The sequence below is a fragment of the Pipra filicauda genome, unplaced genomic scaffold (assembly GCF_003945595.2).
Source record: "Pipra filicauda isolate LSUMZ 115617 unplaced genomic scaffold, ASM394559v2 scaffold66_size7647185_pilon, whole genome shotgun sequence".
Classification (NCBI taxonomy): Eukaryota; Metazoa; Chordata; class Aves; order Passeriformes; family Pipridae; genus Pipra; species Pipra filicauda.
In genome coordinates, this window is record NW_024104831.1 from 6,610,841 (window position 1) to 6,627,035 (window position 16,195).

Genomic DNA, 16,195 nt, shown 5'->3' on the forward strand with positions numbered 1-16,195 from the left:
CTTAGTCAAAAGTTCACTTGCACTCTTCTAAAACCCCTAGAGTTAGTGAAGTGCCATCAAAAAAATGCAGAAAGGAAACACCAAACTTGGACTTTCAGATCTGCTGAGCTTCCCACAACTCCTTCCTGTAATTATTTTTTACAGAAGTAGGTTTGCATTTTCACTACAAGAAACAATGCATACTTTATACATCCTATATTTAGTTCTAATACAGTACAAATGGTATCAGCTTATGCCTCCAGTATCCCACTAATCCATTATTCTGTTGCTAGTTCTGATATGTTTCTGTCCACTACCTTCTCTGAATCATCCTTTCACAGAACAGAGAGGGATAAGAAATGTATGCATGCAAATACCACTTACACATGCTGCTATATGATTTACACAGGCAAATGCGGGTACATTATATACACCAAGAATTTTCACAAAGCAATTGCCCTCTATTTCTGAAGCTTCTGAATCCAAGTGCATATGGGAATTTCTTGAAGTGTTGCTGTGGCTTTATACTCTGTGTTATTATTCTAGTCTATCACCACTCCACATGCAGGGATTTACTGCTTTCTGAACGAATTCTTACTGCCTTTAAGATTATGTAAATGACAAAAAATACCATAGTTACTCTTGAAGCCCAGTCAGTTAATTACCTTGAGCTTACTCCCATCCAGCTGAAGGAGATGCTCCCCGTTAATGTTTTGGGCACTGAATTCAGCAACATACTGTTCAAGGTTCAGGCTCATTAACCAGTGGGAAACCTGCTGCACACTCCACTCGTGAACAGCACGACTCTGACAATGACTGTGCTTAGGCGATTGTCCATCGTCGAGGATCTGTGACAAAAACATGCTACATTATTATTGAAAGGGTAACAGATGAGTAACAACATTTTCCTGCACAAACCGCCAGCAGCAGAGGTATCTGTACAATACCTCTTGTATTGTACAAGAGGTACACTACAATCTTTACACTACAATAATAACAATTTCACACTGCTATATTACATGTCTATCTAACCAGACACCCAAGAACAAGTACAAGGTACCCAAAAAATCTTTTATCTATAGAACCATAGAAGAAAAAGGAACTGGCATTCCTTTTAACTCAAACAGGGATTCAAAGGGCCAGGTGGCACAATTCAAACCAGGTATGCTCGATTCCCCCACAAGATTTTTATCCTTCAAATTATAAGGTTTCTAAAGGATGCAACGAATTGTGCATTCCACCTCCTTGGCTCATTCACAGATATTTATGATTTGTTTAAGCTGTAAAACAAGAAATTTGAGGGGAAAAAGAAACCCTCAGAAAACCACTGCAAAGTTTAAAGTGATGACATCAAACAGCCAGTGAGACTGGTACTATCTATGGAAGATTCATGCGATGACACAGAGGAGCAGTATGGAACACACAGTGATCCCACAGCCCTGGCCCTGCTCTCATCACTGCTGCAGATGACAGCACAAACCGTACCACAAAGGGCAGGTGGGATATCAGCTGCCGGAGTAGCCCCATGTCCCTGCTCTGGCATTTTATTCCACCCAGGGGTATGCCAGTGGGGCTGAAACAAAAGCTACTCTGTCCTGGCTGTGGTCAGCAAAGCAGCTGCTACAGGCTGCAGCAGCTGTCTGCTGTTGCAGCAGTTTTTACACTGAGTTAGATGATGCTGGGAGCTCTCTCAGCTTCTGGCTGTCCAGTTCTCAGGGCTGGGGAAAAGATGGTTTAAGCACTATCTTTTCCTTCTCCTGTTGCCAGCAGGAGCACAGTGCAGCTGATGCTTGGCCTTGTAGATTTGCTTTGACACTGACTCTCCTGCCCCTCCCAGCATACTGCAAAAACTGCAGTTTGCTGTGGCCTTGAAAACTCTTAGCAAAAAGGAGAGGGGAACTCAAGGAAAGAGGAGCCAGTGACACCTGCATGTTCTGCTCCAACAAGGGGGTTCACCACACAACACCATAAAACAAGAAATGTGACTCTGCAAAAGAGACGATACATTGCCACGCGATGGTCACAAGATTCACCACAACAGCACACTAGTATCTCACCTCATCATCAATCATATCCAGGCTCTGAGTGAGGGAGCAACAAAGAAATGGGAAAGAAAAGCATTATAGAAACACAATACCAAACATGGAACAGCATGTAAAAGTTCAGGTAAGGGCAGCACTAAGATTTGCAAACAGATATGGCTACTCAAAACCACAAAGATTTCTTTTGAAAAACTATTTCCAGAAGCAAAGATGTTATGTTGAAAGCTCAGCACACACATGATTTGGCAGCTAAACCTGACATTATGTCAATGAAACACCTTTGGAGTTCCTTATCTCAACACTCTAGAACTGGTGGGAATCTCCCTGATGACTCCATTTCCGAGAGTAAAAGCTCCTTAATTAGAAGAGAACTGCCTGCAAGAACTGGATTCCCTCCCCACCCTGGAGGAGCCAGAGCAAAGCAGTGCTTGCAGCAATGCACTATGAGAGGCTGAAGAGCAGCACTGGCCTAACTCCTGGCCAGGGTGGCTGGGGTGGTTTCCACTGCAGCTCTTGCTGAACACACTGCCTCATTTGGAGGCAGCAATTTGGCACACAGCAGAGGATGGAGAAAACACATTCATTTTTATAGACCTGTTCAGGCTTGATATTTTAGAAACGATAAAGTAGAGAGTTGAACATGCAAAAAGAAAGCATTTTCAAGCTTTTAATTCAATACCACTCAGAACAGGGCATTGTCACAATCAAATACATAACATAGGGGGTATTAAACATGGTGAGATAATTAAATGTATTATTAAGATAGTACTAACAGTAAAAAAAGTGCAAATGATGACTTTGTTGTTTTCAGTAATTCACAGGATATACAGGCCTGTCTGCAGTCTCCTTTTGTTATGAATTACTGCCCTTAACTACCTGCAGTAAGGAATGTCCAAAGAACAGTTGGGTTTGTAGATTTGCAGTTTGGCAAATGGGGTTGTGCAGAACAGCCCTCATTCTTAAAACCAAGTAAATCATGCAAGCAGTAATAGAAAAATCTATCATACAGAAAAAAAAAGATACTTCAAGTTCCTCATGTCTGGGAAAAAAATCTGGCTCAAATCTCACATGAAAAATGTGAAGTATGGAGTATTAGTAAAAGAACAAATGCACAGGTTTCCTGAGTCCACAGGATTTGCTGTCAGCTACTGTCAAATTGTGCAGCCTCACTGACAACTGAGTTACAAAACTAGTATCATAAGAAGAATATTTTCAATACGTTACATTCAGCTCAATTATGTCACCAATTTATACGGTTAGGAATGCCTTTTTACTTTATCATTGTTTAAAAACTCTAGTTTGAAGAAACTGAATTCAAATGCACTGTGCAAAGCAAGCACAAAGAATGCAAAGTGGATTAATACACACAATATAATCAATAGACATACATTCAGGTACAGTAACACACAATTACTGTATATACAGGTCATTTTATCAGGGTAAAAATTAGTGTGGGTTAATTCACCTTACGTCTCAACTATATTTACCAAACTACAGTGTAGGTTTGGTATATCAAATTGTCTCAGTTATGCCTAATTTAGTGTATTTACATATATACACCTATGGGTTCACATGTATATATTTAGAGTGTAGGGAAAATTTATTAAAATGTGTGAGGATACAGTATCTGAGGATATAGCATCTCTTAGGAAACCAACTGCATTCCACTTTCCTACGATAATACCACAGGGTATTTATTTAAAGTCATTATTATATGAACAAGAAAAATCTTAATCTAGAAACCAAGATTAATTTTCTTCTCCAATTCTATTGCCTAAAAAATTCCCTTTATTATTCAAGTAATCAAGCAAGATGCCATTGGAGAAAGAAAATAACTATTTCCCAAATTAAACAATTTCATCAGCATACCTCATCTGATGACAATGCTAAGGAGTGTGAGAAGCCTGGGGTTTTAGGTTCTGCTCCTAAACCACTCAAATCAGCTGAACTTGTGCTGCTGGGACTGAAATCATCGTTGAATGTGAAATTCTGTGGACAAAAAGAGGAGTGAGAATGAACAAATGATTGCATATGTGCATTCAAAAGGGAAATTTGCTTTTTGTCTTCCAGGTTGGCATAGCTCAGGAGTGATTTCAATCATTTACCAAACCAATTAAAATGCACATGAGGAAGCCTAATTTTTTAATTGTTAATATTTATAGAATACACAGTATTTTTACCACTGTGTACTTCAAGAGACACTTTTACCAGCTTAATGCCTCAATGAATAACAAAGGTGTTTTAAAGCCATTTCCAGACTCTTAAGATGCTGGCTCTCATCCTGAAGTTAAATTACTGCTTCTGCAGGTTAATCACTAGCATTTACTGTCCTCCAAATATTTAGGAGAAGAGTAGCACAGGCAGTAGCACAAAGAATAGGACAGAAGATTAATGAACAGAGAGGAGTGAAAATTCCTATTGAAGGAGCAAGAATATCCTGTGAATCCATTTCTGAGTCCCAAATACTCTCCCAAAAAAGTAAAAGGATCCTCCCTGTTTGTCTATGCCTTTAGAAAAAAACCCGAAAGTAAAAGAGATCTTTGGATATTGAATGTTATTTACTGAACTAAAAACCATAAAACAAACCCTCTTTTTTCTTAACAAAGCAATGAGAGACATCACACCTTACAGCAAATTATAGCAAAAGCAGGCACATATTTTTCAAGAATACAACAGAATTACCATTAGAATAAGACAAAAACTAACAAGTATTTCACGTTAGAGGGAGAACAACAAAGAAACCAAAATATATAAAAAATTAAGTACACCATGATATTCCATTTAAGTTGAAAATACACTTGACAATACACAGACCTCTAATCTCTACTCTAACATCTAAATGAGTATTAAATTCATTTTTGGTGTTCACTTTAAAAAGTGAAACAAATAAAAACAACACTAAAAAAGCTATCCTTTTACCTGACCCCCCCAAGATATTTGAACTATCTTTCCTGAAAACACAAAGTCTTCCAAAAAATATCAAGTGTTGATCCTCTTAAGTTTTGCTGGAAATCCAACTTAATATTGGTATGTTGTGCTTTGAAAGCCTTAATAGCAGTACAGGCACTCTTAATTTAAAAGCCTGCAGACTTTAGAGAGAACATAAGAATGTTTTTATGATTGGTTTTCTCTCACCTACATTTAGAATTCCTGTTCTGTTTTTCCCAGCTCTTTATAGGGGAGAAGCACATCTCAGCAGCTTCCTTAGCTGCTTCCTTAGCCCACACAGCGTTCTTAGGCCAGGAGTTCAACAGCTCTACTGCCTGTTGTGTGAAGAACATATTTTTCTTTTTTAAGTACTCTGGTTTTTCTTTCACCTCTACTTTGTGCAAGCTTCAGCTTTACAATAAATTTAAGCCTTTAAAATTTAATTTTCTATAGGAAAACCACAAGACAGCCAAGGTCTGCTAATAATTATGACAGCAGGACAATCCCCTAAAGCCTCAACCTAATGCTATCTAAAAGGGTGCGCTTTTTTCCCTGTTTGAAAATCATTTTTATACAATGTTTGTTTAAAGACACTAAAAGGATTTACAGCTCCAATAATTATTTTTGTTTCCAAAAGAAAGATGTAACTGATTTTCTCTTTAATCTTCACAGATTTCATTGGTTGTCTTCTCTATTAATCTGATTTTGACTGGGGTAAGCCTTGTGTAGCTCTCCCTGCCAGGTAACACAAGAACAGCTATGACCTTGCATAGTTTAGTGCACAGCAGAAGTAAGGTATCACCAGCTTTTGGCATCAAAAGAGTAAGAAATGCCTGTGGAAACTGCTATTATGAACATGCATTTGGTTGTAGAAGACAGAGAAATTAGATTTCTGATTCATAGTCCTGTACATAAAGTTGAAAACCATATCTGTTTCTTTTTACCAGACTAATATAAAAAATTAACTGCTAAAAATCATAAGAAGATACAGGCAGAGAAATATTTTCCAGAAGTGAAAATAAACATGAAATGCTAAATATATTGCAATAACGGAGGGTTATTTAAGGAGTTATCATGCTGAAACATTCATGCACATAGAAAGGAATAACACAGATGTATTAATTACAATAGTTCATATTTACAGTTCAAGCATCTTCATACAGAGAATTAAATCCAACAGCAAGCATGCATGACAAACAGATTTCATTATTCGGGGAGAAAAGGCAGATGACTGACGGCATACAGCATTTCTTCACTTGCAAACATCTCACTTCAACATGGGTACATATTCCCACTACCAGTTCTGAAGAATGAAGAAAATATCTACAACTGAACACACAAATCTAGCATTTGTTCAGTGGATCCAAATGCTAATTTCCACTGGCACCATTTGCTTTTGTTACGGTACAGCACATCACAGTTAGTTTACTGAAATAATGTACATTAAGATAGAGTAAAAAGGTAGAATGTGGAATGGTACAGTGACAGAGATGTTCTGTTTGGATGGGCTGTTACCGTACAATGAACACCATGCACTGTTTATTGTAGTAGTCACATATTGGCCTGTTCTTTTTTCCAGAAACACAAAGCCAATTATGCTACTCAACACAGTGGGAATAAGGTAGTTTTTATTTTCTACCTTTGACCCTTTTTTAGCTGGACTTAAATTTTCAGAGGAGGGTTCAGTTGAGCTGGTAGGTGATGGCAGGTTGCTAGAAGAATTGGATCCTTTGCCACTCTCTCCATACCATGTGACTGGTACACAGTGTGGGAGAGAGGAGGATCGTTCTGCTAAAGATTTTGTGTTTGATGATTTCTGCAGCATCTCTCTGACAGTCCTGTTTAGGAGAAAGGAGCAGGAATATGTGTTAGACTATAAAAGAAGAGAAAACAAAATGCTAGATGCAGTTAATTGTGGAAAGAGTGACATTCCCTGTAACTGACTAAAGAACTGAGTGGCATGCAGCTGGTAGGGGCATGCCTGAAATCCCTCTCTCAGAAGAAAAAGAAAGTGTGTTGTTTTGATTCTTTTTCTACATCAAGCTCTCTTAGACAACATACACCCAGCAAATGGAGACAGATGCCAGCTGAAAATGCCTGTAACTCCCACCGCTCGGATGAGAACCAGCTCCATCAAGAAGCCACATGTTGTGTTGGTTCATTTCTGAGCCACAGCGGTATCTCAGCATGATTAAATAATTAGACTCAGCACTGACCCAAACGGGCTCTGGTTCCCAGAGAAGATTTGCCTTGGATTTCAAGCACAGGCATAATGAATTAAATGCATATGTATCCATCTATGGAGATGTGTCTTTGTTACAACAGCTAAATATCGATGAAGTACTATTATCTTGCTTTTAAATTTAATAAATATTAAAAATATTATAGAAAAATTAAAGAAACAGTTATGGGACTTTATCAGCTTCTCTCTTTGTAGTAACAAAGATTGCAGTGATCAAGGCAAAAGTAACAGTTATAAACTAAAACACCTAAATTATTCGTGAAGTATATCAAGTCAGTATTATAGTATGTAAATTAAAAACAACTATGCAAAGTGTCTGTCTCAAAAAACTCATGCATATGTCATAGAATCATATTAATTACATCAACATATACATTACTGCTTCAGAGCACTAAAATCTCACTGCTCTTAGCACCCATATGTAAAAGCCACGCATGTAAATCTCCCTCAACTTCAAGCTTCTGGACAGCTTCTAAATCATAATTAACATAATCACTAGATCTTTGTATATTGTGAAGCTTCTTTTCTGTATGGATGAAAGTGAGGTTGTCAAAGGACTCCTACCTGTGGAAGCAGAAGGAGAATCCTACTTCCATTTCACTACATAAAGAAAGATATATCTGACCCAGACCTATACTTCTCCCTCATCCTCTAATCTTGCTTGAAAGTAGAAAGAAAAAAAAATTATGTTCCCCAAACCACCTAGCTTCAAGTAGGGAAATATATGCTTCTTATTTAAATGGGGAATTTTTTGTATCTCTAATATTAGCGGTAGTTTTAGGAAATAATTCAGGATTTTATGTACACATCCTGAGTGCTACTTTCTGGCAATGGCAAACAAGCATGCAACATTCATCTAAAAGTGTGATTAATTCTACAACAATCAGTTGCTGTAATTGATATGATTATAACAGGATGCTGTCTTTCCATCATGTTCCTTCTTTCAAAGAGCTTATACAGCTTTGGACTTGTAGAGAAAACATCCTCACATTTCTTCTAAGGCAAATTCTTTGGAGTTAGTAACAAAAGTGACAATGGCTGTTTAAATAGTTGTACTGAAATAATAAACTCCCAGTTTACAGAGGCACAGTGTGACTTACAAATGTTCATAAATTTCAACTTTGAAAGCAGAATGAAACTTTACTTTCAGCAACTGTAACACTGAAATATTGAACTGTAATAAAGAAATATTAAGCATATAACTGATATATCAAATGGTCTAATAAGCAACTGATCTCTCTGTGCTGAGATCTGATGTCTCTAAAGAAGATACCTATGGGATCTCACAAACATCTGTAACATAGTGTGTTGGTATAAGGGACATATCAAGTTCTTACAAACAAGTATACATTCATTTCCCCTGCCCTGTGCCTTTGTATGTAAATGCTACATGATGTCTAATACCCTGCTAAGGGTACTAGCTGCCTCACAGCCACACAGAAGTGTAGATTTGGCTTTAACAAATCTCCCCCTGTCACTAAGGAAACCCAGCAGTGGGTATCACTAACTCCAGGTAACACTGGAAGCAGACACAATGCAACAGGTTTTCAGACAACAGCACAGAGGCGATGACTGCTGCCTAAGATCACCAAAGATCCTGCCAGGTATTTGCAGCATATAAATGTACAAATGTATGCTGAGACAGAACACTGCACTTTGGTACAGTGTGCTTGAGAGAGCAAGTCAGCAGGCTAAGATTTCTTTTGCTTTTCCAATTTTACGGAGCCACACAACATACTTGTCATTGGGTCTCCATATATTAGACTGTCAGGAGAACTCCACAAATGGCTACATACTAGTTTTCCACCACAATGATTTTCTGAGTAGCATTCAAGCTTTGCTTTCTTCCAATAGCACTTTTATCATGTAGGTTTTCTTTTGCATTGCTTTATGAGCAGTTTTTGAGTTGTTATGTCCTTTCTAGACTTTTGGAACATATTAAGTTTGCTTTGCCCTCCTGACATTAATGTCTTTCATACCTGGAATCAGGTATCATGCCTGTAGCTGTGATTTTGTACTTATGTACTCATGAGTACATAAGGAGAGGCCTCCAGCAAAAATCTACACTAGCTTTTGCAGAGAAGTTTGCCTCCTGTCATTTTGAATATTCATTTATTTATTCAGAGTCCAGATGCTGGCGATGTGGTCTCATCAGATCTCACAGGGAATTCAAAATTCCTTGCCTGAAAGTTGGTGACATGACATGCAATCAGCATTTTTCCTATCTATTTTCAGCTTCTGATGTTCATCTTCATTTAAAAAAAACCTGAAAGCATTCCTAATGTGGGCGCTGCAAAGCTGCAGTGAACAGCTGCTGCCCAACCTCGCTCTGGGGGTTTTTTAAAAAAAATATATGGAATTGTGTCAAGGTTTCTGGTTCATGGGTTTTATCAACTGACTGTGTGCATCTTGTAAGCCTCCTCTGAAAATCTATTTCTGCAAATCCCATTAGTGGATGCAACAGCAGTAGTGATCGAGTTGGACATGATGATCCTTGTGAGTCACTTCCACCTTGAGATATTCTATGATTCTATGACACTATAAACCTCCAAGTATTTTTAGATCATATGTTAGTCTTTTCCTAGCCAAGGAATCTAGGTTTGTAAGCTCAGAAGGTTATCTCAAAGCTTAACACTTATTTATGAAGTCAGTGGGACTGTTAATGTTCCATCTGCTAGGATGATTAGGTTTTTCCAATGTTTCTGGCATATCATTTCTTGCATCCTCAATTTTCACCCATACCTACTGCCATAGGTCACCCTAATAGCTTCTTTCTCTTTCCGCTTCTTGCCCTTGTTTGAATTCCTTCTCAAGGGAGCCCTACAAAAATATTAGAAAACATCAGAAAACATCTTTGAAATTTTACTCTCAATCCTTTTTATGAAAAAAAGAAGTATTTTTTTATAACAAAATGCTTACCCAAGATCTGCAAGTTTTCGCTTTAGTCTTTCTGTATGCCCTATAGTAGGGCTAGTTGTTCTTGCTGCCTGAGCACATGTGGCACCATCTAGGATACATTTGTACATGGAAGAATGTACATTATTAATTTTAAATGCTACTTTCCACCCAGAACACCTTGTGTATCTTTTCATAATTAGATATGCATACAAACATATGTGTGAGTACACAATTTAAATAGGGGAATTCTCTATTTTAGGAAGATGGTATGAACAGGAATAGGAAAAATCAGAATTTGAAAATACACATGAAGAAACCTTATTTTTAATTGAAGAAAATGGAAAGGTAATTTTGGTTGAGTTTTAATGAATATGTAATAAATCAAACAACACAAGAGATTTACAGGTAATAATGAATCCATTTTTAAACTCAGCAGTAGCTGTGAGTTTCTTTTTACAGAATTCATTTTGTATGTGTGTTTACTTCCAAAACAACTCCTGAAATGCTTTCTTTAAATCTGGAGTCAAGGGTACCCTTTATGATGGACATGCTACAAAATAGTTCATCTGTTTAGCCTGAACGTCTTTGTTAAACTAAACATTTAACTTGAAATCTAACCACCCTGAATTTAAAAAAAAAAACAACCACCTACCCAACCAAAAAAAAAAGAACAAAACAAAACAACAAAAAAACCCAAACACCAAAGAAAGAAAGAACTAAAAGTAGCTTAGTTAATAAATCTGCCCTGAGACATCTATCAATTTTTTATCTCTTCTACAAACACTGTTAAAGCCTAAAGAGGAAACAGTCTGCAGTACCTATAAAGCCAAAACAATGAATCTGAGTCTGGAAAACATCCTGTGAAATCTATATGGAAGCCAAAAGAAAACATATAGTAGCTAAAAAATTCAGACACAGTTACTCTTAAAACATAAGGACTGTTCCCAAGTACTCTAGAGGAAGCAAATGAAGCTCATTCACTCATATCACTTGTGGTTTGGTGGCTTTTGCAATGTGACCTCAGACATAGAGCAACTTTTAACTGAGAGCACTGCTGGGTTTGTGGATTTCTCCTACCGTGGCTGATATAAATTAAGCCCTCGGAATTAACCCAAAATACCACAGCACTACCACAGGACAGTCAACTCTGTGTACAGAATTTTGTGTGCTGCTTTGAGGATAATATCCACCCAAGTTTTCATTCAAGTAAAAAATTTAGTGTGCAACTGGTTCATAAATCCTTTGTAAAGCAGGAAAATAAGCCTCTTGCAATACCCCCACTCTAAAAGCCATACTGTTTCTACCAACACAAGTCTTTATGTTAAAAAAAAAAAATCAAGAACAAATGACAAGTAATTTCATGCCAAAAAAGCAAACAAAAAAAAAAGTAATATGAAGAATGACAAAAGCAAGGTGAAGTCTCCTCAGAAGAAATCCATTCCCTAGGGAAGTTAAGGAGAACTTTAGGCAATACACACTCTGCATCAACCTTACACCATGCACACTCCTCTTCTGTCTCCTCTTATGGTTTCTCTTTCACTTTTCACTGCACACTTCTCATTTAACCACTGCCAAAATTGCCACTTTCAAGTAAAAACTTGCAAAGTTTATTTTCACACTAGCTATTCACAGGCTTGGGGGCCAAGGGGCAGTGTGGTTTTTTGAGAAACTTGTTAATGAAAGTCAGTGAAATGGAGGTTTTGCTGGTGTAGTAGAAAAAAAAATCTGGAGAGCTCAGCAAGGACACGTAGCAGCTACCTGGTATGGTAATCTTCTATTCAGGGTCTTGTATCACAATATTCCCCCTCTCACACAGCTTGGGCCAGCCAGGGCCCTCTGAATGACAATGACTTACTGGGGAAAATACTTGTGCTGGCTATAAGATACAGTGGCAAATAGATAGGCTAGGTCCCAAAACCAGCTTCATGGCAGAGTACATCCGAATCTACAGGGTCTTGCATGCAGGGAAGTACACAGTGCTTGGCACACGGCAGTGACCACGAGCCAGAGCTGCAGGTGCCCCATCGGGCCAGGAGGGGACTTCAGCCACCCTGGATGGGTCCACCTTCCCCAACTCCTTGTACTTCTTCAGAGAGGTAAACTGAAAGCCTATTCCTCAGAATAAATCACACAGAAGCTGTTTAATCCATCACTTCCAGTCTCAAGCTGGTGTGTAAGTAATCTGTGGCTGATGGATGTGAAAGGAGACTACACTTAACTTTCTTCCCCAAGGTCACACCCCCACTGCAGGTAGCCTCACATCAGCGAGTACTGCCCACAGGGGTCACCTCACAGCTTTATCAAAGGATGCTGTTGCACAAAGCAGGCAGAATTGAAGAAAACAAATTCATCACATACACATGGAAAAGCTGGAAGTAAAAGCCAAATAAGCAAAATTCCTCATCATTTTGCAATGAAACTGATCTCACACCACTTCAGCCCTTCCCACAACACTGCAGAATCTCATAAGAAAAAGAACAAAAGAAAAGTGTGAGCTTGCTAATGCTCACTTTTGCTAATGAGAGATTAACCAATGGACACACACTTGCCCACAGATGTGCTCTCTTTCCATCTCTAAAAAAAACCTCACCTGAACACTTAGAACAAATACAGTGTCTCTTTTTATTTTCTGAGCTGTATGAGTTTAACAGCCAAATTAACAATCAATTAAAATAGTATTGCTACAGCACTTGTTGCCAAACAACTGCTTTGGTATGTTTCTTTATTTTAGGACTTATTAATGCAATTTTTCCATTTGAAACTAAATTGCTCTGGTTAATTCTAATTCACTAGTCATCAGAGCCTGGATACACACAAAAGCACAGGTTGTTTACTTAATGGTCACAGCAGGGAAAGCATGACATCAATATTTAGACAGAGATTATTTTTCAAACCTAAAATGGAAAGAGTGACACAGTGGGCGGAATGTAATACCCTATTCCTTACACTACAAGGCTCATTTCCACTAAATTTTTACAAAGGTATTTTTCATACCTCAGTTGGAAATGCAGGATTTAGGGCTTTCCTGATAAACCAATCACACTCAAGCTGAAGTATGAGTTTGGAAAGTCACAGTCTTACGTTCACACCCTTATTTTTACTTGCAAAACTCAAATATTGAATTTAACTTCGAATCATTAACAATTTAACCCACAAAAACAGAACAAAAAATTTTTCTTTTCAGTTAATTCAAGTAAGTCGAAGTCTGTAATGAACCTATCTAGGCCTATTCCTGCAGCCCTCACTTATAAATGGTTTTTATCATGTATTTTAGCTTATGTGACAGTTTGAGAATGCAAGCTGCATAGCTAAGAATGCTGAAGTTGTGCCAAATGCTAATTTTGACTTCCAAAGGTATCTGAAAAGGAGAGCTCAGTATTCTGTGACATATCATATTGTTAATTCATATAATAAACTGGTGTTTACCACTTTATCTGACCTATGTATGATTGCATCCTGTTTTATCCACCTAGCATTTAAAGAATCTGAATTAAATTAAAACCAATGAGGACAATCTCCCCAAAAAATTACCTGCTGCTTTTTTCTTCCGTAAATGAAGAGTGCCCAGACACCAACCTCATGTTAAATCTAGACTGTGCTGCCTCTCAGCAATTAAAAGCTACACTCTGTTGTTCTTGCTTTACACTCCTTTCCACACCCTCCAAAAGAATCATCTAGCAGTGCCAAAATCACATTACTTGAGTAAGTACACTGTGTTAAGCATTTTTGTAACACAGAGATGTCCCAAGGTCAAATACTGTTGTTTTTTAAAAAAACACAATACAACACTCTCTTAAAGGCAACTTTTCTTTTTTTTTTTTTCAGTGAGCTCCAAGAAAGCAAAAAAAAAAAAAAAAAAGAAGAAAGTAAGCAGTTCCCTATCCCATTTTAAACTTTGTCCTTTTCTTATACCATCAGACAAGGTCATTTGAAATTTTCTGACTTCCAGGTAGGCAAAAGAAGTTATGAGATGATGACCTTCTAGTTGTTAAGGTCCTACTATACAACAAAAGGTCATTAAATAGGTGTAAGTGAGCAAAATGATGCATCAATTTATTGTAAAAAAAGTAGTAATACCTTTATCCTGTAAAATATTCCTGCCAGCTGGGTGATGCAAAGGAGATGCTTCAGAGCTGTGCCCAGATTTTGAAGGAGATGAAAGTGGAGTGCCTCCCCAAGCATATGGGGAAAGGACACCTCCTTTGTGGTGCTGTTCTTCTTCTTGGTTTTCAGTTAGGTTGTCAAGTGAGATTGTTGCACTGCTAGCCACGGGGGAGAGGGAGGAAGCACCAGAATCTGATGCTGGTGAGGATGCTCTCATGCATAAGGGCAGTGGTGATTTTGAAATGTGCATGGGACTACTGTAACTGTGTGATGGCTGTTGGTATAAGAGATTATAAAGCAGGTTATACCACTTAGTAAGCAAACAGAGCAAGATTTACTTTGAACATGCAATTCTTTTATTCATTATTTAGCTTTCTATTTGTACGAAACGCTCTAGTGATTCATGGCATTACCCTTTGATACCACACACAGTGTTGTTTATTGGTATTTGCTTCCAGACAGAAATCAGAATAGGACAAAACAATTCTGTTAACAAATTAACAAATAGAGAAATGCACAATTCCAGCTCCTTTCACCTCCTGCATAAATGAAAGGACCCATTCTGAATTATAAAGCACATGTAAATCCAAAAGACCACAATTCCAGTAAAAACACAACAAAATCAAAAAACCAGGTGTGCTGACTCAAAAGGAGACTGGACTCGCACATTACTCAAGGACATTCACAGCAGACTGGCCACAGAAGAATAAATACTGCCTGTGCTACAATGAAAGGATAGATAGAGGATGACTTACAGGGGCAATCTAGCATTCCATAGGAAGCCTGAAAGAGGGGCTAGAGTCCTTCTCACCTTTCGTTCAAGGCTGTCCTCTCCATCAGTTGAACTGATGCTATCGTACAGCCTGGTTCTGGAAGGCCTCTGCCTCTTGTTCTTCACTGACAGCTGAGCTCGAGTCTTCAGAGCTTTGGAGTCCAGTCTCTCTGTTTCTGGAACTGCTTCATTGAAATCTACATGGAAACACGATTTGGAGCTATTTAACAGAACAATCTTTCACTACTTCTTCCTAACAGAGGAAGTTCATGCAAACACATGCACTTTGCATAGAATCATAGAATCATTTAGGTTAGAAAAGACACATTTTACTTGTACCTGTATCTTTGTAACTGCTAAAGTATCCTCAAGAAAAAAGAAGTCATTTGCATAAACAAGTTTATCTACACAGATTCAGTAAGTGCATAGCAAAGAATCAACTCCAGATATTTAAGAATTCAGCAAATTATTCCCATAGTTACATGAAGGACCACACAAGCCCATCTATACTAGCCCAGAAAGCAGGTCCACTTAGACTACTTCAGAAGGACTTACATGTGCTTGGTCTGCAGAGAATTTTCCTCCATCACAGCTTAAACACCACTATGTGATACATGAAAATTGGGGGAATATTTCACATAAAAATGGAACAATGAAACCATCTTACCTGCCTAGTTTCAAAGCCACCCTGTGCCTGAATGTCTTGTGAGCAAAGTATACTGAACACTTCATATATGGCTTGCCTCTACAACAAAAGCTAACATAGCTTCACTTTTCTTAGCTATCAATAATCCATTCAAATGAAATCTGAGTATTGAAGCAAATTTATCACTTTACAAAGCTGTAGTAACTAAGACAAAAACATTTTAAAAGGTGTGTCTGCATTTTACACCAGAAAAGGAACAGATTTTTTATGGTTTTAATAATTTTTTTTCAATTCTGACAGTATAAATCAAACCATAACCCATTAGATAACTTTACTTGTCTAAGTACTGCATTCATAACACATTAATTAATAAGAATCTGATCTTAAAGATATTTTTACTGTTCTTTGAGTAAGAGTGAAATTTTTCAGTCACAGAATAATACAAAATAATTAGCATTGTCTGACTTGTAATTAGGCTTCTGTCCTAAGTACTCCATAGGATAATTGCACATTGTCATGGCTTGAACTGCTTACATTTGTTCTTTCAGTAGTACACACTTTCATACATCCCTTCCGTTCACTGC

General features: G+C 37.8%; 1 protein-coding gene across 6 annotated transcripts in view; it reads right to left on the reverse strand.

Moving 5' to 3' along the window:
- The window catches only part of PPP1R9A (protein phosphatase 1 regulatory subunit 9A), a 137,808-nt gene that overhangs the window by 5,908 nt on the left and 115,705 nt on the right, over positions 1-16,195 (reverse strand). For 3 of the 6 annotated variants that reach the window (XM_027749222.2, XM_027749221.2, XM_039388649.1), the window contains exons 12-19: positions 15,005-15,162; positions 14,167-14,467; positions 10,111-10,198; positions 9,934-10,011; positions 6,589-6,787; positions 3,891-4,010; positions 2,037-2,060; positions 645-827 (exon numbers count right to left, since the gene is read on the reverse strand). In XM_027749222.2, the coding sequence (XP_027605023.2) occupies positions 645-827; positions 2,037-2,060; positions 3,891-4,010; positions 6,589-6,787; positions 9,934-10,011; positions 10,111-10,198; positions 14,167-14,467; positions 15,005-15,162 (1,151 nt within the window). The remainder of the gene's footprint in view (positions 1-644; positions 828-2,036; positions 2,061-3,890; positions 4,011-6,588; positions 6,788-9,933; positions 10,012-10,110; positions 10,199-14,166; positions 14,468-15,004; positions 15,163-16,195) is intronic. The other 3 variants (XM_027749223.2, XM_027749225.2, XM_027749226.2) reach the window with 3 other exon arrangements.